General features: G+C 41.8%; 1 protein-coding gene across 15 annotated transcripts in view; it reads right to left on the bottom strand.

The window, feature by feature from the left end:
• megf11 (multiple EGF-like-domains 11) overlaps positions 1 to 19588 on the bottom strand; it is a 69998-nt gene extending 50410 nt beyond the window's left edge. For all 15 annotated transcript variants that reach the window (XM_085779036.1, XM_085779045.1, XM_085779037.1 and 12 more), the window contains exons 1-5: positions 19328 to 19588; positions 5143 to 5284; positions 2304 to 2418; positions 706 to 807; positions 155 to 255 (exon numbers count right to left, since the gene is read on the bottom strand). In XM_085779036.1, coding sequence (XP_085635162.1) covers positions 155 to 255; positions 706 to 807; positions 2304 to 2410 — 310 coding nt within the window. In that variant the 5' untranslated portion in view covers positions 2411 to 2418; positions 5143 to 5284; positions 19328 to 19588. The remainder of the gene's footprint in view (positions 1 to 154; positions 256 to 705; positions 808 to 2303; positions 2419 to 5142; positions 5285 to 19327) is intronic.
• Between the last annotated feature and the right edge of the window lie 1406 nt (positions 19589 to 20994).

Genomic DNA, 20994 nt, shown 5'->3' with positions numbered 1-20994 from the left:
GGTGCGGGGGTGACGGAGTGGGGTGGGAGGACTGCCAAGGAGTTGTAGCTTTATCTGCAAGCCAACCAGAGACTCCTTTTCTCTTAATGTCTAGCAGGCACAACCTGAAATGTCATCAGTGAAGACAGAGGAGTTACAAAAAAAGGACACTCACGAACACACAAGTCTCCGCTCTCAAAGTAACCAGGGCAACACTGCGAGCGACGCCTATACATGGTCCTCACTCCCCGCCGGTAAGCCGTCTTATAGCTGATCCTGGAAAAACAGACACGCAGAGAAAGCTATGTGATGTAAAGACTGACCCTTTCTGAAGGGCAGAGAAACATATAGACAGATAGAAAAAGTTGTTTGTGGCATGATATTTTCTTGGAGTGGAGTTCATAAAGTAAAACAGAGAAAGAAGGATTAAAAGCCAGTTGTATTTTGTGTAAAGCACCTGCTACATAAAAGTCAGTATTTTGAGACGTGACTTTCTGTGCTCTTATTTAGCTGGATGCCTACTATAAACCCTAATGGAGTAATTAAATCGTTTACCATAAGATGATTACAGTCAGATCCAGGCTTCGACTGCCTCACTGTCAGCCACATTAACAAGGACATTTATTGTGGCCTTCAGAGACTTGGCTCGGATTTTGGGAAACGGTAGAGGGCGAGCCACTGATGAAATAAATGCGGGGACAAACAAGGAGACTCTTGTAAACCTACCTGTGCCTTGTGCATTTAAACCAGTTGAGGATGTCTGTGCATCTGGTGTAATAGATCTGGTCAAAAGGGTGAGCGTAGGATTCCTGCACAGTCACAGCATAACTGGAAAACAGCAAACCACACACAAAAAGTGGTAGAAGAAATACTGTTTTATTAAATCATTTTAGGTTTACTTGACTTTTTCCATTTTACACAGCCCCACTACATCTTAGAGGGAGATGTTGTTTTCTCAACAAGTTCTCCAAATTGGTGCGCTTCACAACATCTATCTGACAGCTGCAGTTTACCAGTAGACTTTACATAAAATACATTATGAGATAATAAATCACAAGTGCACAGTGTTAAATAAGAAATCAGTGCTTCCTGTTAGTCTCTACTAAACAGCAGTGTTTATATATAATCCCTTGTTGAGTTAGCTGCTCTTTGGCACAATAGTGATTTCCACATTGCCACGCATGGTTTCCTCTAAATAACCATTTGAAAGAAGTTAGAGTATACAATATTTCACAAAAATAGCAAAGATTAGAAGATAAATTTATGTAGCAAATTTGTCATTTCTTCTGACACCTTACGACAGGTCAGATTTAACTCTTGACCTATTAAAGGAGCACGACCCCTCAGTTTGGAACCACTGATTTATACCTAATGTATTTAGACTAGTTGAAATGTGCTTTCTTTTATCCAATTGAAACAGTAAAATCATCCTTGAGTGACATGAAAAATTTATCTGCTGAACTAGTATTTTTAATTTAACACAAATAATACAAAAGTACATTCTGACGATTCCTCTGAAAACTTTGTCAGACGTTTTGAATGCAGCTCTTATATCTATAATGGGATTTTTTTTTAATAACAATATTGCACTGGTATTTGTACTTAAGTAAGGATATGAATACACTGGTGAAAGACACTGTGTAGAGAGAGAGAGAGTTGTATACGTATCAAGCAATATAGATTTCTGTGCTCCTTGGGGAGAGAAGAAAATACAACAACGACAGAAAAAACAATGTGAGAACAGCCTTTAGGTGATTCACGTTATAGTGATATATGCAGCACAAGTCTGAGGATACTGAGAGACCACAAAGCCATGGAGACAGCCCACTTAGGGAATTCATTTTGATGCCAGCAAGGTGGAGCCACAATCCTTAAGTACCCTCACCTTGGTCAAGCAATAATCCAGATAATATATCTTCACAGATTTCTTTCCTCCCCTTTGCATTGAGGACGGAAATTATTCCTGCTTATTTCTCAAAAGTGACACTGGCCGGCACAACTAATAATTATTCAGGCCCTATGGCTGTCATGATTGATTGGAATGAGAGTACACTGATCAATTTGCCTGCGTATTTCATTTGAAGCTGCAGCTCCTCCAGTCTCTCAGAGCCCGGCGACTTGCACTGTGTGGGATCAATACTGCTGTATGGACTTTGAGAATAGATCTGGAAGTTTGGTGAGGAGCGGCTGTAGCAGGTGCATTGAAAAAGTTCCAGGATCGACAGCATCGGTCCTGGGAGCCAGTGTTTCTCAGATCACTGCAGCTTCTCTTTCAAATCTAAAATTCAATGCAGTGTGGTCAACACCAGAGGATACATGCTCACCTCTCCCAGTGGCTGCAGACGTTTGGGTCGTCCGGGTTCAGACTCCACACGCCAGCGCCGAGGCCCAGGATAAGCAGCACGGCCGGCAGGGCCACCGATGACCCCATCTTTCACTCTGAGAAGGGGAGCAGATAAAGATATACATATGTTGTACTGAGATAAATGGATCTGTTCTCATATTGGCCTTTTTAAGAAAAAAATATTTGTTCTTGGAAGCAACATTTAAAGGGATAATTCAACATTTTGGCAAATTGGCCCATTGCCATAATACCTATAGTTTTAGGAGTAGGTTAATTACTTTAAATTGTCGGTGCAAGCTATTTTTTGATCAGCAGAGCAGAGCCGTGAGCTGCTCAGAGCCACGCTATGGAAGCTAATGGAATTTCTTGGTTTCCCTCATCAAACTCATCAAATACACAATCCAGCAACTCCAAAATGCTCTTGTGGACAAGTTGTGACCTGCACATTCACCACGCTATGAGATAATAACGGAACGTTACGAGACAGAGTTATTTTCGAGGCAAATGCAGAGACTGCTTGCGGAAAAACTGCCCCCAAGGGGAAGGCGCTTCAGCGGTTTTGCATGAATTTACCTCTAAAACAACTCTGTCTCGTAATGTTCCGTTATTATCTCATAGCGTGGTGAATGTGCAGGTCATAACTTGTCCACCAGAGCGTTTTGGAGTTGTTGGATTGTGTATTTGATGAGTTTGATGAGGGAAACCAAGAAATCCCATTAGCCTCCGTAGCATAGCTCTGAGCAGCTTGTGGCTCTGCTCCGCCGTTCTAAAAATAGCTTGCACCGACAATTAAAGGTAATGAACCTACTCCTAAAACTATAGGCATTATGGCAATGGGCCAATTTGCCAAAATGTTGAACTATCCCTTTAAATAGATTACCTCAACATTTTGGGAAATAGATTTATACACCATTTCCCATGAGTTAGATCAGAGGTTCAATGTTCAGCTCATGTTTTTTGTACAACGAGTATCATGCTGCAGTCAGCAGCTGGTTAGCTTAGTTCAGCACAGACTGAAAACAGGTGGAAACAGGTGGTGTAAAGGTGTAACAAAATCCACCAACCAGCACTTGAAAAGCTCAAACATTTAATTAGACTTAACTGTGTGTTCAGACAAAAACACAACCACATATACTGAGAGTAAATGTGCATGAATAGTAAACCAGGGCAGTGTAAATTTAGACAGAGGCCATGTGAGGAAAATTTTTTAAAATGTGAACAAAGTGTTTACGCTTATCCGGTGGCTTTATGTTTTCACTTTTTAAATCTACACAGTTGTGAGTACACAGGAGACAGACTGGAGGAAAATGATGGAAAGAACTGGAGTTCATGACGAGTTCAGGGATCAGTCACAGGCTGAGCGGTACAGATATACACTCCCACACACACGGTTGCAGTGTACATATAGCCAGCTCACAGCTAACCTCTGACAAGTTGGTGCATTGGATGTTTGGGGCAAATAAACACAAACCGCACAAATGGCCTGGCAGTGAAACTCACAGGAGTGATGCAAGGTGGAGATTTGCTTTGCTTTCTGTCTGCACACACAGTTAGAAGACGCTGGTAGGCAGATTTTGTTGCATTTCCCAAAATGTCAAGCTGGTCTCTTAAAGTGCTTTCTTTGCAGGCTTGGATTGTCAAAACATATACGCCACTGCTCTTTTTTAAACAATCGCTCCCGCGCCCGTCTCCTTCAGTAAGACCTTCAAAACCCACATGTGTTCTGCTCAGTGAGCGGCGGCACAGATCAAGGCTGTGAGTGACAGTGACGGAGATGCTGATTTGTTTAGACCAGAAGGTTATTTCATTACGCGCAGGCAAGAGCAAGAGCGCATATGATCAGCGGACATAACGGTGATGGATTCTCCACGTGCGCGGGTCTTATCTTAGCGTATCACTGCCAAAAGATAAAAGATAGACGGCTGACACACATTATCTCATGCTGTAGGTTAATGCCTGGATGCCATGAGCGGTAATACAACTATATCATGGTTATAGCAGTCTGCCTGAGGGTAGCAACCTCACACAGTGTTGTATGTTGTAATACGAACGACATGTGATAATGAATACAGAGAAACCGAAGCCTGAGTTTGTCTGTGTACTGTATCTCTTTTGCCGCTCAGCTCGTAGTGATCATATGCAGCAGTGATAGCGTGCCTGCATGTATACATTAGCTGGTGTGTGCTCTGCCTGTGCTCCGGGGTGTTAAAGGGGATGGGTTCAATATTTCTGAGTGACTGTATCCAATAACACAGGCATTCACATGTTCAGCTAATCTTCTGCATTGATAGCTGCATGTAGTTCACTCACATGTGAAAGAAAATCAATCAGACCTCCACTTCCTCTAAGTAGCAGTACGTCTGAGCAGGCAGAGGTTAAAGTCATGTTCATTTCCTTAACAGGATGATTAATCAAGATACACACGTGTTACAGGCTACAGCTGCTTTCATATTCAAGCCCCTCTCTGAGACAATCCTGTTAAATACTACAGGGATCCTGCTTGATTGACTAGAAAGCTTTTATTGCTCCTGTGATTAGACCACTGCCCTCAGTCATTCCTCTGTACGGCTCTGGACAAGTCGAACTTGTCATGTCATATTTGTCAAACTTCAGACGTTCTCAGCCACAGGCCCTGAGGCAAAGAGAAACCGAGGGGCGATAAAGTTAGGATTACCGTGAATATGTGGCGAGATTAAGTGAATCAGTAGTTTTTAGTAGTTGTTAGAGTGATGGCTGCAAGCAAAGTAAGTGCTACGGAGCCCTTGAAGAAAGAGACACTGACAGATCTAATAGCCGGAGGCACGTGGCCTTAAACTCACCTAATCTTACAGCCTGTGGTCCCTGGGTGTTTTTTTTTTTTTCCTGTGGATACTGAGGGGGCTCTGAAAGCACAAAGTGACAGAAGCGCCGCTGTGCTCAGACGCACACACTCGCTGGGAGAGGTGATGACAGGTCGCAGATCTATGGGAGAGAAGAAAAATAATGAGCTTATGATGACACACAGAAGACACAGGCTTCCTTCCTTGCTCTGGCACACTTGCGCGCTCACAAACTCATAAATTTCTTAAGGGATCAAGAATCTCAACAGGGGTATAGTTCACAAGAGCTGCTCTTGAAAGGCCAATTTACTGTGCGCAGCCTCCACATCCGACCACACAGTTTTCATTCCATTTTCCAATGTCCCTCCTACCTGGTATCCACGGACACACGAAAGTTGCCCACAGGAATAAAAGCCTACATTAACTCAAGAGGGGCCGATACAATGAACTCTGTTCACACTTCAAACACTACAAGTGGCTTGTCCACAATGTGACAGGATCACATTATCTGCACTCATTAACAAAGTCTGCTCATGGGTTACTGCAGAGATAATGCAGCCACGAACAGAGCATTGATGTGTTCATCATCTCTCTCACTACGCTGCTCTTAATGACTCCTCCAGGAGGTCAGAGGGCAGGTTTGAGATTCTTCCTCCCTTCATTTACTGCAGATCTTGAATTAAGATGTAAACATAAGCACAACCAAATAATAATAACAATAATATGGCTGTTTTTGTTCTCGGCTGAATAAATTATTCAACATCTTTCTTTTGTATGTAAAGTATTGCTAAGGCCCAGCTGGATGGACATTCAGACATGAGGTGGACTCATTATGTCGATTGCGGTAATAAGATTATTTTAAAGAAAAAAGAGAGCTGATTTAAATTAACCATCCCACAAATGGCTGGCTGTAACAAAGATGTTACAATATAGTACTACCAAGACAAATGTATAGGCTATTCATCTAGAGAATAATTAGTATTTGGATCCGTGATTTTACATTTTGTTTTGCGACCCATTTTCATTCAACGTATACTAAAGCAAAAGTTGTTGTTTATATTTTGCTAGTGCTCAACTGAAGTAAAACAAATTTCAAATTAAAATCTCTATGTGATAACTCCTAAAGGACGCGACACCCATATTTAGCACCCTTCAGATTTGCCTATCAGGTTGGGATGTGATGGGTTTTTTCTTTGTTGTTTTGTTTGTTTCTGGTGAATACAAAGTGTTTTGCGTGCCGTGCAGCAATTACTTCCTCATTCATTGTAATCTGCAAGCCCCATGCAGGCCGCACACACGTTTATTGTTTAATGTCATCAAAAGTGTGCCAGACACAACAAAAATGTTCATCTGAAATCAAATCTTCTGTCCAGGTTGTCAGTATTTGTGCAGCCACGCAGGGATCTGATGTCAGATTACACCCTGTTAGATCTGGTCACAAACCACCTCCGCTGTAGATATCTACGTGCAGCGCAGCATGTGCCAGTAACAGCCTGGTGACTTTAAAATCTGAATGTCAAGGACAACACATCTTTTTTTTATGCCTGAAGAGATTTGCCATTTCCTTGGTGTGGATTTTAACATTTGCGATAAAAAAAAAAAGACAAAGTTTGAACAATGGTTCATTGGGTCCACGTGAGCTTCTCTTCGTTGATGATTCTGCATACAACAAGAGCACTGCAGAAGACAGACAAGTCGGATCAATATGCTGCTGTAAGCCTCCTCCCTCTATCTGCTGACATCCCAGAAAACTGTTTTGTTTCCGTTTTCACTTCAAACATGTTCACTTTGCGCCAAGCAAAATGTTCTCCAGAGTCTGTATTCACCCCTAAATGAATTTCTCTCCTGTTCCTTTGATTATTGACACTTGGAAACTGTCTAAATAGACATGCCGCTGCATCTCATCCTGCCAACAAACTGCTGAAATAGCAACGTCTTTTAGGGCCACCGATGGAGACACAAGTGCAAGAGTACAAGAAGCAGAGTGCATAGTCAAGGTGCTGGATGAATAGAAGGGTATGTGAGGATAAGGACTTCTGACAGTAAACATGTTAACGTCGCACACCTGCCTGCAGAAACACAGACACCGAAGAGACAGCGCCGCCTGCACGGCATGTCAGCAGAGACATCTGCATGATTAAAGCTATGTGTCTTCAGCGTGCGACTTATTAAAGTGCAATGCAATTAACCAGCCCGTCCCCTGGCTGACCAGATCCTGCAGTCTCCCATGAATGATGCTCAGCAGGCGTGACTGACTGGCACGAGTCAGAGGTTCACCTCCCACTGATGGATTCCAGCTGCTTTTCGGGTTCATCTTACTGCTCTATGTACTCATTCATCATAACGCTCGGTTTTTCGTCTTGCTTTTGTTAATTTACATCTACATAATGGAAACCAGTCAACGGAAACATCGTTTGGTATTGCAATCTTGTCTGGAGCAGCAGAGTGAATGCCTGATCAGTTGTGGGCTTTTGTGTGTAACATGCCTTTGCACAATCAGCCCATTATCCCTCCTCTAAATTCAAGCTGAGGGCTCATATACAATTTTTATGAGGATTCTTCCGGCCACTCAATCTGTTTTGTAATCACCACTGAAGGATTCCCAGAGCAACCTAATTTGGAGTGATCTAAAGGTTACAGGTGTAACCACGCAGCAAGGAGTGCCAATGAGATAAGCCCCAGTACTGGCCATCCCTGTCATCTGCTGGTGGCCATGAGTCATTAAGAGACAGGCCTCATTAGGGAGACCATGATGTTGTGCATCGTCAACACTGCCTCCCCTATAGCACCAGCCACGTAGCTGAACGTCTCATGTTAAAGACCAGGATGACATGTCAGGGAACCAGCTGGATCTCTGCCAAGCAGAGCAACTGAGCAGCACCAAACTGAATCCTGAACTGGTCCTTTAAAAATGTATCATCTCCTCGGATTGTATCACTAAGTACATCTGAGCAAGTGCAATCAAGATGTACTGGCATGGTTTATTCAAGTATCTTTGTGCTTATACACTGAACATTCAAAAGTTAAATATCGTACCCCTCCTCCTGACTATCTGACCGATCGGTGTACCACAACACATGAAATAATATGACAAAACAAAATCTTAAATGGATAATATTTCAATAATTACTACTATTATAATTATATATCATTAAAAATTGGAGCTTTCTATGTCAGTACTTTGAGAACATTTTGCTAAAGATACAGTACTAGTACACTTGATCTAATATTTCTAGATTTTTACTTTTACTGAGGGAAAGGATCTGAATATTTATTTCCCCTTTGACTGGGGAAAAAAAGCAATAAGTTCATCTGTGCAACAAAGAATCTAGTTAGTGTTTTGTCTTCATTTCCTCTGATTTTTTTTGTTTTATTCTTCTCTTTATAAATGTCACTTTAAAGAGCCCCAACACTTGAGTTGGGCATCAAGTGTATTGAAGTCATAAAGCCCGTGAGGCTGTTTGGCGCTGCATTTATGGGAATTTTAGTAATGCTGACGGCATAAAGTGCAGCCGAGGCAGCAATGTCTTACACCTGATCTCAGTAAAAATGTACTCGTGGGTGCTTTACTTTTTATTACACTTCAGTGATTAGGAATGCCAGCTTGTCATGATCCTGCCGAGGATTAGCTTTACAATCTCTCAATCTCAGCACAGATACTCTGGCCATAATTCTGCTTAGTTATGGTTATGGACATTGGTAGTTCAACTCATTTGTGAGTGAAAGTACGGGACAAATCAGGACATACTGAGTTTGGATTATTTTATACAGGACGGGGAGGAAATTTCATCTTGCCTTTGAATATGATTTCCACAGTTGAGGGCGAAGATTGACAGGGAGGAACCGAAGACAGGCTCACAATATTCATATAGTTAACATGCACAACATTCATATGTATGGAGTACGTCAGTTCCCCAAGAGAAAGTGCTGATGTATTCACCCTCCTATAGACTGTACCTCTGATGATGTATTGTATTAAAGAAGAAAAGAATATATACAAATCTGAGTATTGTGGGTGTCCACTACAAATTATACTTGGATTGCTTGTACATTCATATGCAATCACGCTTTTTCAGATCAACCTGATTTATGTCCTCCATTGCATCTTGGCTGTCTTTTCTCACTGAATAAATCATGTGGGGACACTGATTGTAATAACAACGCATCTATTACAAACAAGAAATTCAAATCAATCAACAGAAAATTAACTGACAACCGTCTTATTATATTTGGTATAAAGTACTTTTTAAAGAGAGAATGCCTTATAAATAGCATCAATTTATTAGCCACTGTTGTTATGAAATTATTTAGCAGACTTTCATTCTGTGTGAAGCCTTCAAACCTTCTCAACTTGGTTGCACTGTATTTCAAGACACACTACCCAACATGAATGAACTTATACCCTACCAAGCAGACAGCACTGAGAAAGTCATGGGAATCATCAGTGATTTGGAAAAAGCTCAAAGACTTTAAACTGGTTGCACTTCAGATGAAGTTTTCTCATGAAACCACTAGAACACAGCGGAGACTATGGTGATGACTACCACTCTGAGATTGAGGCACCTGGGAAAAATGCTGCGCGCCGTTTAACAGGAGCTTAATTCTGGCCACATGGTTTATTCATGTGGCCACCGCTGATATCACGACTCTCATAAATCACGCAGTGCGGCATGCTGGATGTCCACGCGCCCGGGCAGGGCTCACTAATCTCAACACCATCTTTCATCTGAATAACCTTGCCTTACCGCAGGGCAGGCCAACACCAGACACAGCCCATTGGAGGGAGGCTCTCCTTGTACTTTTATTTCTTTCACTCTGGGCACAAAGACTTTCTGCAGCTTGTCGGAGCAGACAAACACAGTCCTGTGTGCTCCCAGGCAGGAGTCGGCCCACTCTCAACCACGGGCAATAATGAGAAATTGCTTCATGGACATCAGAGGAACTAATCTAGTCTAACGTTAGCTTTATGAATGTAGAATCAGACACATGAGGGAGGAGAGCAGTGGAGCCGGCCGAGCCATCTGTTCAGAAGTGGTTCAAAGAAAGAGCAGAAAATTTCAATCTAATAAGAGTAAACATGATCATCAAATATAGATAATATAATGGAGTTTATACAAACTTTGCCCTAATTTATTTTAATGCTTTTTCTACTGTCAAACATCTTTTTTTGGGTAATTAATTGGATTTGGGTCCGTATTCACATAACAGGGCACAGAATATACAGTCATGAGCATGTCACCAATTACCAGCTTTAGGCCTACATTTTTCCGTAAGAAAACTAATTAGCAAAACAACACCACTTAATGAACCAAAATAACAATGTGCCGGATGTCACATAGCTCAGCCTGCTGCTTAGAATAGTCTCTACATTTCACCGCATGCTTCTAATAACAAACCCCAGGCATCACATTGACAGCCAAATGCATCGCAATGCCCTCTGCGCTACGTCTGTCCTCTCTCCACGGCCTCGCTCTGGCCTCCTGCTGCCGCCAGTTGGAAGCACCAGTCAAGCTCCTCCTCGCACCAGTAAGGCTCCCCCCTTCCCCACGCAGACAAATTAGCCACCCTGTGACTGATGGCGAGTAATGAGAGCCGCTGGAGAACAGTCGGACGTCTTAGGACAAATTAATGTGTGAATATTAGCCTGTTGAACCTTCTGCTCTTTCCCACCAGGATCATTTTTAGTAGAGAACAAAACTGAATCACTCTATTACTCTTACAGCTCTCTGGTCAAGGAATCACAATCACACTATAGTGCATACTAAACAGGCCGGATGGTTATCGCTGTATGTTATAAAGTTACAGCTCACACAGAGCCGAGCTCAGCTGAGGTATGGTGTGGACAGAAAAAAACAAATGAAAAAAAAAAAAAAGGTGGACGGAAGAAGGCACTGAACAGGCAAGTAGGGACGCAGCAGCTCACCATGAAATGCTGAAACAACAGCACGGCTGCCAGGGCAATTTTACACCCCAATAGTTTCACACCTCAGCCACCAACCCCTTCCAACTCTGAACCTTGTGTCTTCTTTGTGTCTTCATTTATTTTGTGTCAGTGTCCAAGATGTGAGAAGCCAAGCAGTGAGAAACTCGTCCCAAATGTCGCAGAGTAAGCGGTGTGTGAAGCAGACGTGGAAGCGAATGTGGGTGGGGTGGGGGGGTTTGGTGGGTGGGCGTTGTAAAGAAGAGAAAAGCCACTGCGCCTGGATGAACCTCGCTTTCTATGCAGCCGATCCTGCGAGATCTCACAGGACGCTGAAGCGAAGGAGCTCAGCTACACATTGGGCGTACACTCAGAGAAACATAACACATACTGTGAATAAATGCTGATGGCTGTATGCAGTGCAGCGGTGGAGCGAGTGTTCAGGGGGCTGCCCGATGCACGTTAAAATGCTCGTATTGAGTAACAGTTGAAGAAATGTACATTGGTGTTTTCAGCACGCTGGTGGCCCCATGTAAATGCTAGATAACTCTACATGACATAATTGGATTGATAATACTGAGCCATCAAGTGGCATTTTACCGGTGTAGCTTATTGAGGTGGAGTTAATTAGTTTAGCAGTGTTTCCCGTCCAAGGGGTCAAGACTCTGTCAGAGGGTCACAAGATTTAATGGGAGAGAAAAGAAGAAGAAAAAAAACACTACATGCTGTCAGACAAATTGTGTTCATGTAGCCAACTTTGCTCCATGTCTCTGACTAATTGTAAAACACTGCATGATTTAAACATCTTTTGAAATTAAACCCTGTGAGAAATTTTGAGGGAAAATGTCTTTTTGGTGGAAACCCAAGACCTCATCTGAAACATGACATGGACTCTGAATAATATTTGCAATAGAGAGTAATGTTGATATGACCTTGATACTTTGATGTGCTTTACCTAGGGGCTTCCCAGTGGTTCACCTGGTAGAACACATAGTAGGTTTACTCCTAAAACAAAAACAAAGTGTGTATAGGCTAGTTTACTTAAATCCTAAAAATCCTAGTTTGAAAAGTAAAGCAGTGAAGCAAAAGCACAGTATTTCCTTCTGAAATCATGGTAAAAGTTGTGGAAGTACAAAAATATGTACTCCTGTGTTTCAGCATCAGTAAATGTCCTTGGTTACATCCCACCACTAATGTCCTCCAGTCTTTGGTGTTTCAGTCAATCGAGCGTAAGGAAGACGTCACTGCTGATTCACTGCAATGGAAGAAGCTGTGGGATCTCGCACAGGAAGAATGTGTGTACATTTATGTGGAATTTTTTTTATGAAAATGGCCAATTAAAATCAAATATTAATTATTTCTGTCCCACTAAAAGCTACATCCCCCACATCCTGAGATGAATGGTTTACTCCCTCTGCTAGTGTAGCACATTAACCTTCTGGATCACTAGTCAATGACTGAAAGAGGAATGACTTACCATCACGATTATTAAATCTGAAAATATGCTCCTGCAGCATGTTAAGCCTGGCCGTCGTGGAACCAGGTGATCTCAATTTGGTGAAATGAGAGCTCCATCAACAGGATTTGCATTAAAGATGCATGCCCAATTTTTGCCACCATGGCCTTTTAAATGTCCTTGAATCCACTTGAGCAAAATACGCCTACTTAGACTGAATGCATTAAAAAAAAATGAACAAAAGAGAGGAGTGTGCACGGCTGTGTTCCGCATGCCTGATGAACATGAGGAAGAGATGCGACAGCCAAAGTGGAAACTGGTGCCGAGAACCCAAAACGCACATAAGGCCCATGAAAGTCATTAGGAATTTTGGTTGTTGTACAATCATTAGGACACAGAATATAACCGCTGGCTGGAGAAACAACGCACTGAAATGTATTCATTATAAATCACCTGCTTCATTAGAGGATCACACTGTTAAAACTCATCCCGTGTCTCTGTTTGCCTGCACTCCATAACACTGGCACGTAATTGTGTCATACATCACAATAGGGTAAATATCACCAAGTAATGCAACATGCAAAATAAATAAAATATGTGCTCATACCTCCAACAGAATTATTAGCCTCCAGTGCAAACAATATTAATATATACATCATTTTACAGGTACTATACACTTGTTTGACATTAATAATATCTGTCATGTCAGACTGTCCAGCCTGCTTTTTATCCACTGGTCTGAATGCAAAAAACAACAACATCTCATGCTATGCCAGAATACACTACGTGGTGCTATACATGAAAAAATACTGCTTATACGCAGAATCAAATTTGGCTTTGCTGCAAATTTTGCCATATCTACACGCTCACAACCTTCACTTGTCACTCTTTTCGCATCTGCTCCATTATTCTCTCCTTTCTCCCCGTGGCAGTGCCAGGTAGGACGGCCTGGTGCTGGTGACGGAGCTGCCAAGTGTTTGTGCCCTGACCCTCTGGTCCCTGGACAGGTCTGAGTGTGAAAGCATCGCATGCGAGAGGCCAAAGGAGATGGGACACTCATGCCGACTGGTGCATTATTCATGAGTCACCCCTGTTGAGTAGGCAGTTATTCAGCATCCAAATCCCAGATGTGGTTCAATCTGTGCTCCATTCACTGTCCTGACTGCTGGCCATTGATCACAAGCAAAGGTACCCGGGTGCTGCTGAATAAGCGCAGGGGCTTTATGTTATAGGGCTCAAAGTGCCTCACTGATAACACAAAGATCCATCACCAGACACTGGAAATGGTCCAAAGGTTGCTTCGCGAGAACCGATCAGAGGAGCTGAGAGAAGATGCATCGGCAACATTTATTAAACAGGAGTAGCACAGCGTGTGTCGGGGATGTGGCGGTGATATGTTGTCGTGTCAAATAGCCATACAATGTAGCAGGGGAGCTGAGTGTATGCAAGTAAGCATTTCTGTGTCTGAATCAAATTTCACTTCCATGGTAATCAGCTCCACTGTGATTATATTTATACACACAGATAAGCACACACACACACACACACACACATACAGAGATACACAGAAACAGAGAGAGAAGTTGCTATGATGAGGTCCCTCTCTGAAAGATGCCAGAGGCAAGGTATCACACTCTAATAGGCATCACACCATTAGTGGACAGTTGAGCACGGTGAATCATTTGTCCACTTTAATCATCAATCACACGCAGGCAGCCAAATGTGGCATGACCACAACTTTGCCTGTCTGCATTTGTCAGGATGATGATCATCCATCATCGATCATGTTGGAGAATTACTGTATGAAATGAAATGGGAATAATAATTACCTTGTCAACTGGCCTACCTAGACGTACAGGACTAACTGTGTCCGCTTATTCAAACACCTACATAACAATCGAGCGGCCTCCAGAGAGCTCGTATTCAGGTCAGTGTTTCATGATAATTACAGGTTCTTTAAAAGAGATCAGTGTTAAACTTCATGAGACTTTTCCAAATTCATTTTTTTCCCTTCGCAGCTCACATGCTAAGACTTTCTATTGTTAGAACATTTCTGATTAAATATTGTTTGAAACCGGGGGAACAATCTCGCAAAGTTTCAACTAATTTTTAGAGCTGTTCAAAGTTTGCACTGTGGGTTGCTGGGAAATATTTGAGTTTGTTTAACCTCTGTTTAAATAGTGAAGGGGATTTTTTTTTTTACATCTTTTATTCATCAAGTATTAAAAATGGTCTCATTCTTTGATCTATGAATCATCTTCTATATGACATTTTGTGGGTCGTTTTTAAATGAATCACGTCAAACATTAAATTTCAGCGCATGCTTGGACCATATTTCAGTTCTCTACAGCCTCAGTTCTAGGAAGAAGAGATTAGTCAAAATGTAAGATGCTCAATGAATATCTCTAGTTCGTAAATAAATGATTAAATCCTTTCTAAACTCCATAGTAATTGGTAATAAAAGCCAGTTCAAACAATCAGCAACAGTGAAGCAGTGAATAAACTATGCGTAAAAAGCATATGCCTGAGATGGAGAGGGAATCTTTGCTGTCTAAGGCATAATGATGAATAATAGCCTTATCAACAAAGACACAACACATCCCAACACGCTGAGATCTTATCACTGCTCGTGTATTTCCTGTATCTCCCGTGGAAAATGTGTCGTGTGGTTCCCTGCGCTGAAACTAACAGAATTACTCATGTCAAAAGACTCGAGCTTTATGGCAGCAGTCCTTTCACAAGACAAGGGAGAAGAAACAGGAGAGAAAAAAAAGTGGCAGGTGTAAGCAGACGCATCAGCAGTATTTGCAAAAAGTCACCAGATTCCCACAAGGGACATGGTTGTCATTAAAACAAACAAGAAAAGAACTGATGAGTGCATTAATCAGAGCGCGGCCAAGCGTCGGTGGTGAGCTGTAGTCCGTGGCGTTTCTTCCCCAGGAGTGGCTGCACCTGAGGGAGGGGGGATTAACGCAGCTCCACGCCGGAACTCCTGTATCTGAAATCTGCCTGAGCTCATCGTTTCTTCTCCTCGGTTAAGAGGCTGTGGCTGGATATCAGGCTCAGGCAATCTATTCCCCCTGCAGACTGCTGGCTGACCAACATCAATGCCGTGCATTGTCGAATTATTAATTAAATGCATGCAGGCATAATCAGATGCAGACGTGGCCAGACCTTTGGGACAGCTAACATAGAAATGAAGCTAAATCTAAATTGCAGATTCCCTGTTTTGTTTTTTTTTTCAATGCCAGCTAGCTATGCTGTAGGAGTAAAATTTTGTGGCCTTAAAAATCAAGTAGCACTTTGCACTTGTTTAACTTTGTTGTAATGCAAAACATGCGCGGCCATGGCTTTTCTCAGCAATCCAGACAAAGAGAAGAACATACACAACGAGAAAGGACGTAAACAGGCGTGGTTCTGCAGTTTATAGTCAAATAACGTACTATAGACGGCAGCATAAATATGTTGACATAGATGAGTAAGAGATGAGATGTGGGTGTTTGCTGTGTTCTGTTGTTTTCATTCCTTCTCCAAAGACGTGCAAAATGTAAATGCCACAGCTTTCAAAAGTAAAAGCAAAGTCCAGGTCCTGCCTCCGTATATTTCATTAACTTTTGTTAATGTAGTTTCTATGGCTCCAGGGTATTTGCTCAATGCTCAATGCACTTTTGCTGAAATAATAAGATCTATCAGTCAGCGCGAAGCAAAAACAGCTTAATTTGCAGAATAAAGGTCATTGGAGCTGTTACTTTTGAGGGGCTCTGACAGAGAACAGTGTTCAAAAAGCAACAAACTCTAGAGGAAACTATGCTTTTGAATTTTACACCCTACTGAGGTGTTTCAGTGTGGCTCTAATAATCAGCATCAAGCAACTGAGCTGATTATCATTATTTGCCCCTCTGAACCACTCAATACATTCAGCTGCTGCTGGAGACCACTGCTATTGCCAATGACATGTCTGACCAGTAGGGAAAACTACCTCTCAGCATATAAACTAATTAGTTTCTAAATCTTTTAATTCACATGTGATTAAGAGACTATTGAGTGTGTGGGTCCAAACCAGTAACTTATCAGGAGTTAATTGCATTTATTGAATAATTAAAGGATGAATGAGTGTGTCCTCTGAATCAAACAGAAATGTAAATTGTACTCACACCCTTATCTCAAATATTCTCTCATCGTGTCCAATTCACATTGTGAATGGATATCACAATCAAATTCCTACACTGGAAAGCTATTTCTCCCTGGTTGCCAATGGAACGTGTCCTTGCGAAGTGAGAAAGCTGTCAGCCCTCCACAGCCACACACTTTCATTAATCAGCACTAATTAAACGTATTGATTGAGCCAAACATTGGGATTTCCAGTTGAAAAGGTTTACTAGACTGTAAAGCGACTGCTTTAAAAATACACAAGCCCACTTATGTGCCCTTGAAGGATCCGTCACTTTGGGCCACAGCTCAGAAAATGAGACAAAGATGCGTCTGCTTGCTTCTCATTAGACAACATCAGATTTCACGGCGTCTCAGAGGTAAATGTCGTCCTTGGCTTTAACTGAGAGCTGAAGCCACTGGAGCTGAACTGAGTGTCAATTTGTTTTCTGGCAGCCTGACCTCTCAAAAAGTTGTATGAAATCACAGCTTGATGCAGCCCGAGCCCTGAAGGACCACCAGATTGTATACAACAACTGCAACCTACAGACTACATGTTTTAATGAACAGCCACTTTACTGGAGGGGAGAAATAACTTTTTAAAGCTCACTGAACATGTTACCGTACCTCCAAGTGCATAATGCAGTAAATCCTGACAGACTGGAACCACTGTATGTGCAGTCCTCCAAACAAAACTAGACAAATTAATATAGAAACTGTATTTGAGGGCAGAATTTTTTTCCACTGCAGTTAATAAAAGTTGGTGATTATGAGATTCAGATTAATGAACATAAACATTTAAAAAAAACTCAATGGACGAGCTGAAAAAATAACTGACCCCAAAAAAAAGTGGCATTTTAGAAATGCAGTTTTCACAGGTCAGCGTGAAATTAGTAGTTTCATTCTACAACCCAAATTACCGCTACACAGAAGTAATAAGAAAGGGAAAATGGAAATGTGAAAGATGATGTTAGTCCACTTTTGGTGTTACTCTCCAGGGTCATAATGGGCCAAAGTCACAGCTGGCTTTGTTTGGTGTTTCATTTAAACAGTTTTGATTGTGAAACTGATCGTCCAACTACAAAGCAAACAACTGTAAATTGGATGTGAATTATTTATTTGTGAATGCAAATAAATGTGTTTGTGTAGTTTTTCCTGGAGGGGCAAAAGGGAATGCTAGATTATGATTGTGTGTAGCCATTATATACTAAAAAAAAAAAAGACTTAAAAGAATTCAAGGCAACAAAGGAAAAATAAATTCATCCTCTAAATCTTATTTTTGAGAACATAGAGCCTCAAAGTCCGTCACATATTCCAACTGTCAGTCTTGGACTCGAAAGAAACCCTTAACTACTGTAGTGCCAAGGTGCATTTATGATAAATGACTTCATAACAAATTGCTATAATTCAGGGAACCCATGCGGAGCAGGGGCTACAATGTATGCAGCTCCAGCTGGGCAGAACAACAGCAGCTACTGTAAGGCTCCACTTGCCCTATATGGCAGCGTGTGTGTGTGTGTGAGAGAGAGAGAGAGAGTGTGTGTGCACCTAATGTATCTGCCAGTGATTTGATAAAAATTATTGATTTTACAAAAGGGCTTCATGGTCTGTTTATTTTTCCACAAAGGAAATCAACAGCAGTAATGATTTCATTATTAAACCATGGTGCAGATCTGCTCATTGACTAATAGACTAATGCAAGTTTAATCAGCAGCTTTATCTTGCGCTCTGTTGTCATCTAGTGGCTCCTGTGTGATATGACATATACTGCATGTGTTCTTTCCTCTGGTCTGAATAAAAATGTTGATCACAGCTACTGGATTCACTCACCATCCTTGACTTTGAAGGACAAAACATTATCTTAAATCCTCATTCAAGGAATTAATCTGAGACTGTGAAAGACATGGTGACATTGGATTTAGACTGGCCACACTTACAGCGATGTTAATGTCAAATGTAATAATAGGAGAGCAGAAATGAAAGATGGTGATCAGGTAAAGCGATCAAACTTGTCAAAAAAAAAAAAAAAACAGGGAACTCCACTTCCACAAATGAGAAATAATCCAATTTTACACAGGAGCTGGTTAAACCAACTGCTTATGCAACAATCTGAAACATTTGCATTCACTGCAATACAACAGGCTTGTAAATCACTGTATCTTCAAACTAATAGTTTCCCTGGCAGAATGGACAGGCAAAACAAAAACACGCTCACAATAATATACATATAACTGCAGCTATAGTCTAAAACTCTCCGGGATGATACAGCCCTTTTCTTTGGCACAGCGCGCACATTTCCATGGGATAGACTCGCCAATAGCCTAATTAAATAGAAAGCACAATTTGTCACATCAAGCAGCCAACAGCAGCGCTTTCCAAATGCCAGAAGACTGCGCCCCAAGTTACTGCGGGGCCGCCTCAACAACACAAAACACGCACATGCAACAGAACCAATTTGTCTCTTTTCAGAAACATCTGCAAAGCGCTTCATCACCACAGATAGTGCCGATAGTAACGATCTGCCTGCTGCAGCATCATTAGCATCCTCTGCCGATTAAAATCAAGACCGTTTGTTTTGTTTCTGCCTCCTTTCTTTCTTTCTTTCTTTCTTTCTTTTTTTTACTCCTTTCGATTTTCAAGGGAAACGCAATTAAACTCACCCGTCGGGAGACTTGAGGTTTAAAGTTATCGCCCATCAACAAAACATAATTCAGTTGGTCCACGATGCAAAACCGTCTTCCATCTTTAACCAGTCAAAACGCAGGTAGGCAAGAATAGGTAGTTTCTTTGGTGTTCAAGTGCATTTTTTTTTCTTTGTATGTACATAAACACAGACACACAAACACACACACACAGCGCCGCGCAGGAGTCAGGTGTAGTGAGAGGACCCGCCGCTGCTTCCTCCCTCTTCTCTCTCCTCTCCTTCACTGGGTGAAGCGCGGCCCACTTTAAACTCTGGTGACGTCATGGGCGCTGATGCTGATGCTGCGCCACCCCCCTCCCCAAATAGCCCACCCACCAACCACCCCTGACCCTGCACCTTTATAAACAGACAAAAACACAGAGAGAGAGAGACACACACACACACACACACACACACACACAACTTAACTGCTTAAACATAACTAACAAACTTGAGGATTCACCTCCACCAGAACAGGTATATAACCTGTAGCAATAAAGCATTAAAAACATACTGATATAACTCCCCTCACCCCCCACCCCCAATGCCATAAAGGATTATCGCTGCTTTCCATACCTGACTGCAACATTCAAAACCATATGAGGTGAAAATAGGGAAATTGCCTGGAACAGTGTAATCATTATAATTAGATCCTATATTTTTCTGCAAGGGTGCACACTTCAGTTCTCCCTTGAACCAGGAAAAAAGATCCAGTTAGATCAGGTTATAGAGTCAGGTTTTCCTTTCTGTTCTGACATATCTTCATGTGCCTATGACAGCTTGATATTCCTGTTTAGATGCGGAATTGACTTACTGATTGATCTCAGAAAGTCTTTTCAGTTGTGAGTCTGAGCGAGGCATCTAATCTTGCATGTTCAGGCAGGGCTACATGTGGTGGCGGAAGAAAAGACCAAGCAACCCTGATGGTTCAGAACAGACAAGACTGATTGGACCATTTGATTAACACTGTTATAATGACATTTAACAGAGTTATGTCTCTGAATGGGAGGTCAGTATGAGTTGAGTTCCCTCTATATGGAATGATTGTGAAACCTGGAAAATAATTTGCAATAATTCTGGTGATTGAAGATTGGTGTGGTCCAACCGATAGCAGTGCTGTAGACATATAATGATGTCGATATAACTACGGTACTCAAGTGATGGACATATTGATGGTTGAGTGATCTCAACAAGTGCATATCAAGAACCATCAGAGGCTGGTCAAATCTGGACTGAGAGGAGCTAAATATTCTTTAGAGCAGTTTAAGAATTTGATGCACTAAATCTGTATTTTCAGTCAATTTAGTATATCGAGCAGAGGGGAGATGAAATGACAAAATGGTGAAGGATATGAGAGGCAGAAGATAAAAAGGGAAGAAAGGGCAACGAGTGAGGAGGGGCTGGAAGAACAACAGTAAAAGACAAGTCGGGAAAAATACAGAGAAGTGAGGGGAAAGTATTAGGGAGATGTAAAAGGGGGAAAGTAAATTGGCAGATAAGGATAGGGGCAGGATAGAAGTTATTATTACGACAATGACTGACAGAAATGCAGGAATAGGAAAGGGGGTAGCATGGGAAAAAAGAAGGGTAAGAAAGTAGAATAAACAGAAATGTACAGAAAGTAAGATGTGAGACAGGTAAATT

The sequence above is a fragment of the Trachurus japonicus genome, chromosome 6 (genome assembly GCF_045865225.1).
Source record: "Trachurus japonicus isolate A0001 chromosome 6, Traja_1.0".
Lineage (NCBI taxonomy): Eukaryota > Metazoa > Chordata > Actinopteri > Carangiformes > Carangidae > Trachurus > Trachurus japonicus.
This window is presented reverse-complemented; position numbering and strand designations above follow the sequence as displayed.